The sequence below is a fragment of the Dermacentor andersoni genome, chromosome 1 (genome assembly GCF_023375885.2).
Source record: "Dermacentor andersoni chromosome 1, qqDerAnde1_hic_scaffold, whole genome shotgun sequence".
Lineage (NCBI taxonomy): Eukaryota > Metazoa > Arthropoda > Arachnida > Ixodida > Ixodidae > Dermacentor > Dermacentor andersoni.
In genome coordinates this window covers 40,205,572-40,218,723 of record NC_092814.1, presented here as the reverse complement: position 1 = coordinate 40,218,723, position 13,152 = coordinate 40,205,572, and the positions used below count along the sequence as shown (strand labels likewise).

At 44.5% G+C, this 13,152-nt stretch overlaps 1 protein-coding gene across 2 annotated transcripts in view; it reads right to left on the bottom strand.

The window, feature by feature from the left end:
- Sec8 (Secretory 8) overlaps positions 1–13,152 on the bottom strand; it is a 97,908-nt gene that overhangs the window by 2,486 nt on the left and 82,270 nt on the right. The window contains exons 25-26 of one of the 2 annotated variants that reach the window (XM_050193014.3): positions 7,829–7,924; positions 7,193–7,304 (exon numbers count right to left, since the gene is read on the bottom strand). In XM_050193014.3, coding sequence (XP_050048971.2) covers positions 7,193–7,304; positions 7,829–7,924 — 208 coding nt within the window. The remainder of the gene's footprint in view (positions 1–7,192; positions 7,305–7,828; positions 7,925–13,152) is intronic. The other variant, XM_055061359.2, reaches the window with a different exon arrangement.

Here is a 13,152-nt window from a genome sequence, read left to right as displayed (position 1 = left end):
TAGCAAGAAAAATGCAAGAACAGCACAACTTTCCTAAAATATGAAAGGGTATTGAGCAGGTCAGAGTTGCAATGAACCTAATCAACATAATATGCCTAGGTGCACAAGAGTGCAAAGCAGGGGTATCTCCAATGTATCCTATAAAGCACAATTTGCTTGCTTTTGAAAGCCACTTGGAGTTCTGGCTAAGTTCACAATATTAATTCATGCACTAATAGCTTAAGAAAATTTCACTTAATGTTGATGTCATTGCAAAATACCTGGCCGCATGATTTTTCAACCAAAACATGTCTTGGTTTAAGCATTTCATATCCTTAGTTTGAGTGGATATGACTGGCCAGACTTAGTATAAATTTTCTGAAGTTTCTCAAGGTATACTAGTGGTGTCTAAAAAAACATTTTATTATCAAGTTATCGGACGATCCTATAGCCCTGTCATGCAACAAAAACTACATGTAGGGTAATTACCCTGTGGTTTGCATCACTGTTTAGATAAGTCATTTTTGAAAAAAAGAAATATATATTGAATAATAATAATAATAATAATAATAATAATAATAATAATAATAATAATAATAACAACAATAATAATAACAATAACAATAATAATAATAATAATAATAATAATAATAATAATAATAAATGAATAGTACTTTCGTCACCTTATCATAAAGGGCCATAGCAGTGTCATCGTAGTGCAAGAATAAAGCCAGTGACTATGCTGCCGTACAAGTATGAGGCCTGGGAATGCAAGGCCTCCATTTATATTGCAGCGATGTGCCATAAATCTCAATTCAAGACACGGTGCATTTTTAGTGAGTGAAAACGCACTGGGTGCACCGGCATGAAACATACAATGATAAGTTTGCGGCAATTCTGAGGCTCTCATGCTCATTGTTTCTCCTAACGAAATGGCACCTTGACAATAAAAAAGTGTTTACAGGCTTGAAACTAACTTGCATGGCGCACAGAAAATATCATTAAAGCAAACCATTTTCCAACACCATCTTTATTTTAGCCGCAACTGTAATATGCACATTTCAAGAAATAGCACCTGGATGGGCTATGTACACTGCTCGTGAAAACATGCCCGAAGGAACACACGACTGCTTCATTATGACAAAGCCAGCAAAAGATGTACTTGCGGTACACCTGTGAAGGATGCCACTTTAACTTAACTAAACGACAGGAAGGTGCGTGTTCAATTTACATATGTAAATAATTCCATGTACTAACTAAAGACATTATGAAAGAAAGTGCTACGAGAAAATCAGTAGAAGGCTGGAGGACTATTACATGCTGAAAGAATAGAAAGCAGATAAACTAAAAGTCAGTGAAAAACTGGACGCATCACGACACAAAGTACATCAAACTGAAATCAAGTGGCATTTCAATGCACACATTTGAAGAATGCATAAAATGTATGTCTTCAGCTCACTTTTAGCTTAAAGCACTTTGTTTTATCATGTCTTCAATTAACACATGCCACTCTTAAAGGATCACTGACATAAGATTTTTGGATCTCATCTTTTTCTCTAGTAATAAGTAGCAAATGACCCACGGCATGGAACATTGTTTACTTCAGCGTGCAATGGGTAATTATTCAGAGCTTTTTTTTAAAGCGGCTAGTGCCAGGTTAACACAAAACTAGTCTAATCTGTTTTTTTCCAAATCTGCCATTAGCCATCAGTGGCAGTTCAAAATGGCTCATGCCATACCCATAAAGGTGAGGCCCAAGCCATTTTGACCTATCATGAAGGGCTAATGGTGGATTTGTGATAAAGACAGATTAGAATAGTTTTACATTATCCCGGCCAAGTCAGTTTCAATTTCAAAGTGCAACGAGAGAAGTGTGACTTATGAGATGTCTTGTAAACACAGCTGGTCACATGATCACACAAAACTGTGACGCTCATGCCAATGCACAAGCTTTGTGCTGCTAGTTTATCTTTTAGTTTTGCTCCATCTATGTACAGTACACGTGCTGCGCAATGCCCTAGCCATCTTTGTCATCCAGTGCTGACGATTTTCTCAGAGGGGAGTCACCACCATACTAGACCTCGCCAATCCCTTTCAGGCGTGTGCATAATCATATTAACCACCTTTCCCACGTGGCAGCCCTGCTGGAATAACTGCTTTTGACAGCTGCTGACAGGCAGCGACACAAGTCTGCAAGCACTGCCTTGGCAGTAGCTAGCTTTCCCATAAATGAAGGCAAATTGGCACTTTTCTACTCCTTAAAAACCCAGCAAGCAAGAGTGCCAATTGTTATACTAAATGATCTAAACCATGAAATATGATCTTCAACAATTCAGTAAGTGCAGAGCAGTAGTAAGCGCAATATCATTTTTTGTATGCTTTTAAGAGAAAAATGCACAAGCACGACATGGACAGCATTTCGTCGCGAGCGACAGCTGAGGAAGATTGGCAGCACAGTCTGCGCAGTGCTGGCAGAGTGCCGGTCCGAGCAAGAGTGCAAGCAGCACATGTTGTTCTTGGCACATGGTAGGTAAAACTGCAATGAAAACTTGCAACGTAACATAGTTGTTGTTTTGGTCTCAAATGTTTACAAGACGCACCACGCTGATGTCGATGTCGCAAGGTATTACACACTACGGGTGACTGCCCCCACATACTTCAAACTTGAAGCTAAATACGTTTGAAGCTACACTTGCCATCAATATTTTGTAGATAACGAGTGTTGACAGAAATATCATCATCATCATCATCATCATCATCATCATCATGTCTTATGTCCACTGCAGGACAAAGGCCTCTCCCTGTGATCTTCAATTACCCCTCTGCTGCACGAACACATTCCAACTAGCACCCGTGAATTTCCTAATTTCATCACTACACATAGTCTTCTGTCATCCTCGACTGCGTTTCCCTTCTATTGATACCCATTCTGTAACCCTAATGGTCCAACGGTTATCTAACCTGTGCATTACATGACCTGCCCAGCTCCATTTTTTTCTCTTGATGTCAATTAGAATACTGTATATACCCGTTTGCTCTCTGATCTAAACCGCACTCTTTCTGTCTCTTAACGTTATGCCTAATAATCTCAAATTATTTCTGATTTGAAATTTTGTGTCGATACTCCTTTAACGCTATTTTCGATAAACACTACATAAAACAACTCAGGCGTGTAAGAAGCTGGCCTCTTTTCGCACAAATGTGTTCTATGCCAAACAAGACCTGCCCTTTCATTAGTGCTGGGCAATGGTGTGGCAACTGAGAGCAGTACCTTACAGACATTATATAGAAGTACCATGCACAATAATCATCACTAGTTGAAGGACTCTGGCATACCCAAGAAGCCCAGCCTACATCTTGTCTAGCCCACACAAATCAATGTCTACCTGCTTCCTTCATACACATTACCTTGGTAACACAAATCATGCAAAGAATAAAGCAAATGAAAGGCTTGTTAAGGAAAGCAAGCTACCAAAGTAAACAATCTTGGTAGCTTATTTGACAACATAAGTCATTCGTTTGCTTAAGGGGACACTAAAGACCAACACTAGGTTAGCTTAGTCTGGTGAACTACACATACTGTATTTACTCGAATCTAACTGGCACTTTTTTTCAGATAAAATGGGTCCTAAAATTGCGTGCGCGTTAGAATCGAGTACAGTCAAACCTCGATATATCGAACACGGATATATCGAATTATTGCGTATATCGAACACTTTCTATATCACGTGGAAAATCGCATGCATTTTTAATTTTTTATTTCGAACGGGGCCGGATGTAAAATGGATATATCGAACTCCGCCGCCCCAGACCAAATGCGCTCTGTTGACAGGAGGCGAGCTTTCCCGCAACACTCTCGAAGATAGCGGCGGCGCGATGGGCGTTCCGGACTTTCCGGACTAGGGTGCCTCGATGTCCTCCTCGCCTGGAGCGGCGGGCGAGGAGGACATCGAGGCACCCTATTCCGGACGGCTGCGTACGACAGCTGCCCACATCGGTTGCGCCGAGGGCGCCATTTGAACGTAGCGGCGTACACACGCGGCGGCTTGGAGCCAGCACGGCCGCCTCGATCACGCGCGCACCGCGGGGCTTGCCCCCGCCGTGCGCGCGTGATCGAGGCGGCCGTGGAGCCAGTTGGAGCGCTTTGTCGGTGCTGAGCCACACAGCATGTGCATTGAGGACTTCGTTGGCGGTGACGACAGCACCGGAACAGTGGCGGAGTTTGCTCGAGCCGCCCATCGCCGCAAGCCGCACCGCACGCGTGCGGTCGCGCGAAATATTGCACGTATCAAACACTTGTGCACAAATTTCGGTTTACGATGTGTAAGGTATACACTGTGCACACAGTGTAAACGGTAATTTGTGCACAAGTGCTGGATACGTGCAATTTTTCGCGCGACCGCAAGCGTGCGGTGCGGCTTGCGGCGATGGGCGGCTCGAGCGTAAATCGGCCCTAACAGACGTGAGATCGCGGCAGAAGTGACTGCTGAGCGGCCAAACGAAGACGCTGCCGAGGCTGATCCAGCAAGAGCTGATGTTGCCCCGCTCCCGACTGCAACTGAGGCTGTAGCTGCTTTGGCCATTGTACGCCGCTACTGCGGCGCAATAGAAGGCACTGGACCGTCTCTTCTGGACCGTTTGGACTATGTTGAGGACGCCGTGGTCAAGCACGCGGTTGCCAATATGAAGTAGGCTACGCTGCTTCAGTACTTTCAGCGAACAAAATAAATACTTTGTTTGAAGCTTCATGTGAGTATCTATTGCGCCACGATTGGTTCATTGATTGATTTGTGCTAGTTTTTGACGCGTTTTCTACGTGATTTTATATATCGCATTCTGGCTATATCGAACTATTCTGCGATCACCGCGCTGTTCGATATATCGAGGTTCGACTGTACAACCCTATATCTATGTTACCATATCACCATCGGCATTTCAAAATGGCTGCCTCGTACACGCATTGAGCCTAGCTGCCATAGCTTTCTCCATGTGCTGTAGTATGTGTGCTTAGGCAATGCTTCCTTTGGCTTAGGTTAGTCCACCGTCTGTCTTCCCGTTTTCTGTGTTTGCTCTATCAGCATGGAAGTGCCAACTGCAAAGACATGCCGAGTTCATCACGATGCCGCAATTAAAAGGAAAGCGATCCTATGTGCGGTGACGGACGGAAATTGGGCCGCATCATGGGCATTCAGAGTTCCCGAAACTTGTGTGTGGGACTGGCGCAAACAGGAGAGGCATTCTGTACTGGAGGCTTCTACGTACGGTGTGGCCGCGCGGCCCCTATCTTGAAAGCAATCTGCGACGAAGACAAGAGTCTACGCATCTAGGCGCACGGCGCTGTGTTCTCATCGCTTCAGTCGCGTCGAAGTGAGAGGCCACACAAAGGTCAATTCCCTCGCTCCTGCTACCACACTTCCTCACTCCAGCATTTAAAATTTCCGCGGTCATTGAGTGAGACGTGTTCATGTTTGCTTGTGTGCGCGTGACACGATGCTTGTTAATTTAGTTAGTAAGCGAATGTTTAAAAGTTTACACGGCTGATAAAACTACTATCCTTATTTTTCATATAGCTGTCTAATAATTTGCTATCGTAATCGATGCTTCGCCTTTTGGGCGAAACTGGGACTTTTTTTTATTTACTGCAACTTTAGTGCATTGGGAATAAATCTTTCTTTTTTTTTCAAATGAAAAAAAGTTGTATTTCTGTATGGAAGAATGAGGTGCGCGGTACTGTAAAGGACTTCTCTTTTTTTAGGTCACGGCAAACGGGTGCATGTTACGATCGAGGGTGCGTTAGACTTGAGTAAATACGGTATATTTCAAAACTTGAATTGTATTTATTTGCTGGAAAATGATTACTAATTACTGGCAAAGTAAAAGACAGTCTTCCTTTTTGAACTTCCTGCCTGAAGAACAGAAACACTACATTACAGTAATGTCATCGATTTCAAAGATGTTTAGCCTTTGGCTTCTTTAAAATGAAATCTAATCCTTGTTTATCAATGTTCTCTAAATCTCATATGCCACTAGAAGCCAGTCTTTAATTTCTGTGTCTTTTTGGCATATTAAGACTGCATTCACAGCAAGATTGATGTTTCTGGTACAGTGAAACCTTGTTAATTCGACCTATGTTAATTTTGGGAAATCGGACAATGGTCCTGGCAGGTGGATGCATTATTTATTGCATCAAACTAGTTAATTCGGACGTAATTGGTCTCACAGCGGTTAATTTGGACAACTCTCACAGCGGCAAGCACATGGGCCATAAACGTAGACGCAAATGAGCAAAAGCGGAGCTAGCATACAACCGAAACGAAGCGGCGGAGTCCGCGTCGCTATAGTCATCAGCAGAAACCATATGGAAACGAACGCCAGAACATTTAGTACCTATTTGTGTCCTTATAGCGCTTATTCTTGCATTTACCTCCGCGCATGACACAGTGTTGTATGCATGGCCTTTACAATTGCGTAGTCACCATACTCAATGATTGCGTCGACAGCGACCACGGTTTCGTCTGCAGTGGTTGTGGCAAACAGTAGTTTTGTTTTGTCTCAGTGCACGCGTTGGTCGCGTGCATTCAGAAATGCATGCTCGCCATCCATTATTGCGTTGACAGCAACCATGGTTTCGTATGTAGCGGTTGCAGTGAGCAGTATTTTTGTTTCGACTCGGTACTATGTACACGCAATGCCATAAAGACAGTGGAAGCTGTCGAAGATTAAGAGCGATTCTACCGCGGTACGCTCGCTGGCATCAAACCCGCCCACTACATCACCGTGGACAAGACGCTCTGTTGCTGGCCAGCTGACTAGTGAAAAAGTCATCAAGGTGTGCGAGTGATATTGAAAAGCATGTCTTGCCACGGCCAATCAGCAAAGGAAGTGTGATGCCTTAGCTCCTGCGAACGCTAAACCATTGTGAGATGAGAACTGCAGCTTCTGCACTGCTTTTGTGCTAAATAAAAACAGGATTTGTTGATTAATTTGGTAAGTAAATGCATGCTGATTAAGTAAGCATTTGTTTATTCTTTTTTTGTGCCCTCAATAATTCAACATTCGGTTAATACAGACATTTTTTTCTGGTCCAGTGAAATCCAAATTAACGAGCTTTTACTGTATTCCAACAGAGTAATTTACCAGTTTAGTGCAACTTAACATTCCTCTTTAGTGAGCCTTTAAGACTCGTGAAATATAAGAAATCCATTCAACTAACCTCAGGAGTGTAGTAAAAAAGTTCAAAGTATTGCCTTGCATAATCCAGAGCCACTTCACGGTTCATTGTGATACTTGTCAAGGTTTGCTGCATTGCAAAGATGTTCCTGCAACTGGATACAATACAGACATACCATGAGAACCTTCTACATAATTTCTGCAGAATTCACGCTAAAACAAAAACAAAACATGCATTACGCCATTGCTTGCACACATACACCAATTACCACACAGGCAAAAGCGCGACATGTGATATAATAACGAATAAATGTCTCAACAAGCAATAAATAATTATTTTAACGTAATACGCCATGGAGAATATAGCACTATAGCAGATGAAACTATTGGATTAAGGTCTTGTCCTGTATAGAAAAGTAACAATAAATATGATGCAGTGTAATTCAATAAAACATGCACACAAATAATTGTTAACTCTGGCATGAAACAAGAGCTCCACAAAAGCAATGCCAGAAGACATCGCCTGCCTTGTACAGGTATGGTAGCTTTGTTGCAAATACAACCACTGTCACACTGTCATGGGTCCAGTGAAAACATAAATGATAAACCCATATTCACTACTAACAACTAACAACCCATATTCAACAACGCAACGAAGTGAAAATCTCATGGGCCTTACACTTTTTTGATGCCATTCTCGTTGACCTTCTGTATGCTGGATGTGCTGTTGATCAAGATGGAGGCAATGAGGTGCCCTAGCCCTTCAAATATGTACCTGCGGTGGACACAAAATAGTCAGCTCGGCACAAGCTAAAACCTACTATGTAAGCTTGCACTTTAGCTCCTTCCTAACTCCCCAACATTGTGAGCTGTGACTGGCTGTATTTCATTGGAGCAGGTCCTAACAGACACATTGCATGCAGCTTTTTGGTACACAGGTACAAAAACAGTGGTAACTCTGCTGCTGTGGTTTTTCCAGTGTCTGTGGTATTCTTGGTTGGCCATTTTCAAGGATATTTTTAGTCTTGCATGACATCATATGCAACATGACGCCTCATTGGATCGATAAGCATCCTCCTGTCTACTGGCTTATCTAATGAATGCCCATAGAAAACTGGAACTCAAATGTTACCAACACAGAATAATGCCCAAGTTTTGACAAGTCACAAAGAAGACACGAGCAGTTCAATCAATGTTAAGTGCAGCTACATGAACAAAAGACTGCAATATGTATATGTAGCGCACTCATTACATAAAAAAAAAGAAAAAACCTTAATGGTTGAAAAATTTTCTGGCAGAAAATTTTTTGCTGTGGCATTCACCCTGTGGCATTCATCCTGGAACGCACAGCTAAAGATAAAATGAAACTAGTTGTGTTGCTGCAGGCACAGACCCAGCTTTTTCTGAGGATCAATTCAGCTTTGAATCAATCACTCAATCATTTGTTTACCGTCGTCAGGAACAACCATGTAGTCCGAGTGCTGGCACATGCATACATAAAAAAAAAAAAAAAAAAAAACCTAGCGAGTGATCTAGAGATGACTGAGGGTTTTTAAGAAGCATCCTGTGTATGTGATGGATGTTACCAGAGAATGATTTAGTGTGCTCCTCCAGAATCATGTAGCATAATGTAGCTGCGTGCTACGATGCAACATGTACTGCGCTCTGTGCTCCTGCCAGTACGAGTATGACTTTTCCTGTAAAAAAGTTTGCCCTACTCATGTGAATAAACCCCCCATTCTATTCCTCCAACCTCCTGACCTCGTAGTCGTCAACAAGTTAGCAACTCTCATTGTGAAAGTTCAGATGAACCCGTGGGCCAGCTTAGCCTCCATGTGACGCCCCAGTAGTTTAGGCCAGCTACACGTTTCGAGACGCACCGGTGGCGTAAGCTTGAGCGCAACTCTCAGTGTGATGCCAGGCTCCCGAGACCATCACTTCCAAATTTTACCCTCCATTTATAAAAAATTATGTTGAAACCCAATATACTGTTTTGATTAAAAAAATCCAAGGACACCTAAGCACTTCTTATGAGTTATGGATGCAAAAGCATTAATGTCCAATTGAAAGCTGCTGAACGGTTAGAGTTCTGCGCTGCGAGTAATGTATCTGCAGTATGTGCTGCCCGAGCCAGCAAGCAGCAGCAGCCTGCGGTGCCAATGCCGCATGCCACTGTCGTCCTGTGCGACGAGAGACCGAGGAGGTAGCAGCGGTCACCAAGGCCGGCAGGCGCGCTTGCAGTAGCTAAACCCAGTGGGGGTCAGAGGGTGATGTGGCGTTGCGTGCGATGCCCTCTTCCCTGCCGCAATACCTGGCGTGCTACAGCTGCAGCAGGTGTTCCCTTTTGCCTGCTCTGCTTCGTTGAGGCATACCCGTGACATGGCATTGCAGCCAATGGGAATTTAGGTGCCGTTTTGCTGCTGCAGATGACACATGCCGGCTTTTTCCCTCAATGAGCCATTTGACGTTTTTGCATCAGAATAAACACTTTTCGATTTGCTACAGAAAGGCACTCATACTGAAAATTGAATGCAGACTAGAATGAATAAATACCAGCTTAACAATATTACAGATGCATCAAAATGCCAAAATATTGTTACAGAAGGATAAAAGAAGAGAAAGGAAGAAGATCACGTGACGCTGGCTGCTGCGCGTTGTTGCTGGTCAGCCATCTTAAGACTGCTTTTATTTATATTGTAAATACAGTCTGTCTATACTCCCAACATCCCCGTAACATATTGGTGGGAGGTGCTGTGTACCACGGCTGGAAACGGAGTTCCGCAGTGGATGTCGCATCACCGTCCTCACCATGAATGACGATGAGCGTGCGGGGATCAACGTCGTTGCCGCCTCCAGTGTCACTGTCGCCAGCTACGTCACTGTCCCCTTCGGTAGTGGTAGTGCAACCCAAGGATCCCAGAACTTTCTGCAGGACCGATGGCGCCGACGTTCAAGAGTGGGTGCCTATGTACGAACGCATGTGCTAGCTAACCTGTTGTTCTACCTAAGAGGCACACCAAAAGTGTGGTATGAAAATTAAGAAGAGGAGCTAACCAGCTGGGACCAATGCAAAGAGAAGTTGCATCAGTTGTTTGGCAGCCGGCCGTAAAATTGCCGCAATGCAGGAAGTGGCCTCCCGTGCCCAATCCCCCACCGAGCCCTATGTCTTGTACATCCAGGACGTGCTGGCGCTTTGTCGTAAAGCCGATCCCGACATGACAGAAGCTGAGAAGGTCAGGCACGTGCTCAAGGGAATTGCTGACGACGCCTTTAATCTGCTCGTGTGCAAAACCTGCTCTACAGTTGATGCTATCATCAAAGAGTGCTGACAATTGAAGCAGGCCAAAAGCCGATGCATCCTGCAACCATTCGCCAGACTTCCCAATACTGCCACAACGTCGTCATGTGAAAATCAGCCTGCACTGCAGCATGCGCCGCCATCAGACGACGTGGTGCAAATCGTTTGACTTGAACTGGACGCGATGGCGCCCGCAGCTTTCTGTTCACGTAGCCCTGATTCTACCCCTTTTTCAGTTCCCCTCGTACAAGCCATCATTTGCCAGGAACTTGAAAACATTGGTCTACATTCTGTCTGCGCTGTCGCCAACCCCAGAGCCAACAAATGCCCTTCTACTGTTTTTGCATCACCCTGACGCTTCTCTCCGCGTCAGGGCTGGCTGATGGTTCGATGACCCCCTTGCGGAGCATTTTGTCCTCTTCTAATTGGATGACTCTACGTTCAGCATGCGATAGATGATAGGAATGCCGACGACTAGTATTCGTGTCTATACGGTGGTGAACAACAGATGTTTGGCCTAAAGGCCTGTCGCAGAAATCAAAGATGTCACTGTACGATTCAAGCAGGAGACGTATGTCCGTGGTCTGTGCAGAGTTGAGGTCAGGTGCAATCATCTTCACGAAGTCATCCGTTAAAGAACCAGAGCTGTGAGCTGCAATTGCCGCTAAGAAACCACTCTCATCATTCAGACTCTCAATGTCAAATTTGGAAGGAGTAGAAATGCTGGCCAAGAACACGCCGGCCAGAAGCACTTGAGGGCACAGGCTGAAATTCAGAAGTGGAAGAATGACGCCGTTATTAGTAACCATTACCAGTGTATGCGGAAGAGCAACTTTCCGGTTCAAAAGCACGTCTATGATGGGGTGAAGCACATATTCATCATCAGGAACCTGTGGACAGGTACGCCATCTATTTTAACATCAATGACACTTTTCTTTGTGGGCACAGACAGAATTTGCTGCAGTAGTAGAAAATGCAGCACCACATCCAAGGGCTGCATTTCTTAGTTTCTGAAAGGGTGCGGCGAACAGAAAGATGGGCGACGTGTTTGCGGTGAACAAGACTGGTGTACGCGTGGCGATGGTGAGCGACTGTACCAAGTGTTCCTAGCAGAATTGTCGGCACTGTTAGACTTGGCGGTGGGCGAAACATTGCAGGTAGTTCCATCAAACTGGCTAAGGTTGGTCGGCATGCGAGGTGGTGAGGGCCACGAGTTGCGACAGTATCAGGCAACATGACCAATGCGGCGACAGGTGAAACATATCAGCTGGTCGTCCGCAGTTCTCCACTCAGTCAGTTTGTGATGAGCTTCGCCTGTTGTCCTTGTAAAATAAAAAAGACGGTACCTGGCAGTGTTGCATCGACTATCGCCGTTTAAATGCCGGATGGCTTATATAAGTTCAAAGTCATGCCCTTTGGCCTATGCAATGCTCCTGTGACATTTGAGCGTATGATGGTCTCTCTTCTGCGAGGCAACAAATGGACCACCTGTCTTTGTTACCTTGACGACATTATTGTCTTTTCTCCCATGTTCGGAAGCCACTTTACCTGACTTGCTGCAATTCCTGCGGTCTTCCGAAAAGCCGGCCTCCAACTGAACTCCACGAAATGTGAATTTGGGTGGCATCAAATTACCGTGTTGCGACATGTCGTTGATGCATCCGGTGTACAACCAGACCCGGAAAAAGTTCGTGCTGTTCGCAGTTTCCCTGTGCCACATTCTGCTTTTGACGTGCGCTGCTTTATCGGCCTGTGTTCTTACTTTAGCCATTTCATCAAAAACTTCGCCGATGTTGCTCGGCCTTTGACAGATCTTCTAAAGAAGAACACACCATTCTCATGGGGCCTGGAGCAGGCTCATGTGTTCGCCGCTCTCACCGGGTTTCTGACCACCACTCCCATACTTGCCCACTTTGATGCATCTGCACCAACCGAAGTCCACACTGACGCAAGCTGCCATGGCATCGGTGCTGTTCCCCCACCCAACAGCAGAATGGTACCAAGTGCATGATAGCTTACGCCAGCCGCCTGCTGTCACCTCCCGAGAGAAATTACTCCATCACTGAGCGGGAGTGCTTGGCTTTATTTTGGGCTGTCGCCAAGTTCCGGCCATATCTGTATGGCCGTATGCATAGAGTTTCTCACTATAACACCTAGAGAGAAATCTGGCACTAGCGTCTATGGGAGTTTCCTAAGGGGCACTGTGCCGTCATGGAAATAACGGTATATGTGTCTGCAGGGCTTGTGTTGGCTGGTGTTGTAAGAGGCTTCATCTAAAACATGGATATGGCTACACAAATAACACGTTCTTAAAGTAAAATCTTCATAAAATGTTTCCATTCACGCATATTACATCTTCCAGTGAAGTTTACTCACCTACAATGCATAACCATGCGAAGAAAAACAAGAACAGATGACAAACTGTTCCAAAGTGAGCATGAATCTTGTCATCTGTCCTCCAACTTTAGCGGTCTGCTGATACTTTTTATGTTTCATATAATTGTACATGCAATAACAAGTTCTCATAGTTAAACAAAACATGTTTTTATGTAATAATAAAGCTAAAACAGCTTTTTGCATGCTGTTTTAGTAGAAAATTAATCATTGTGACAGACAGAACGGTGCTTGTCTGGCTCTCCAAGAACGATGCCAATCCGAAGGCGCAATATACCGGCATTCCCATGCATACCACAGCGCAGCAGCGC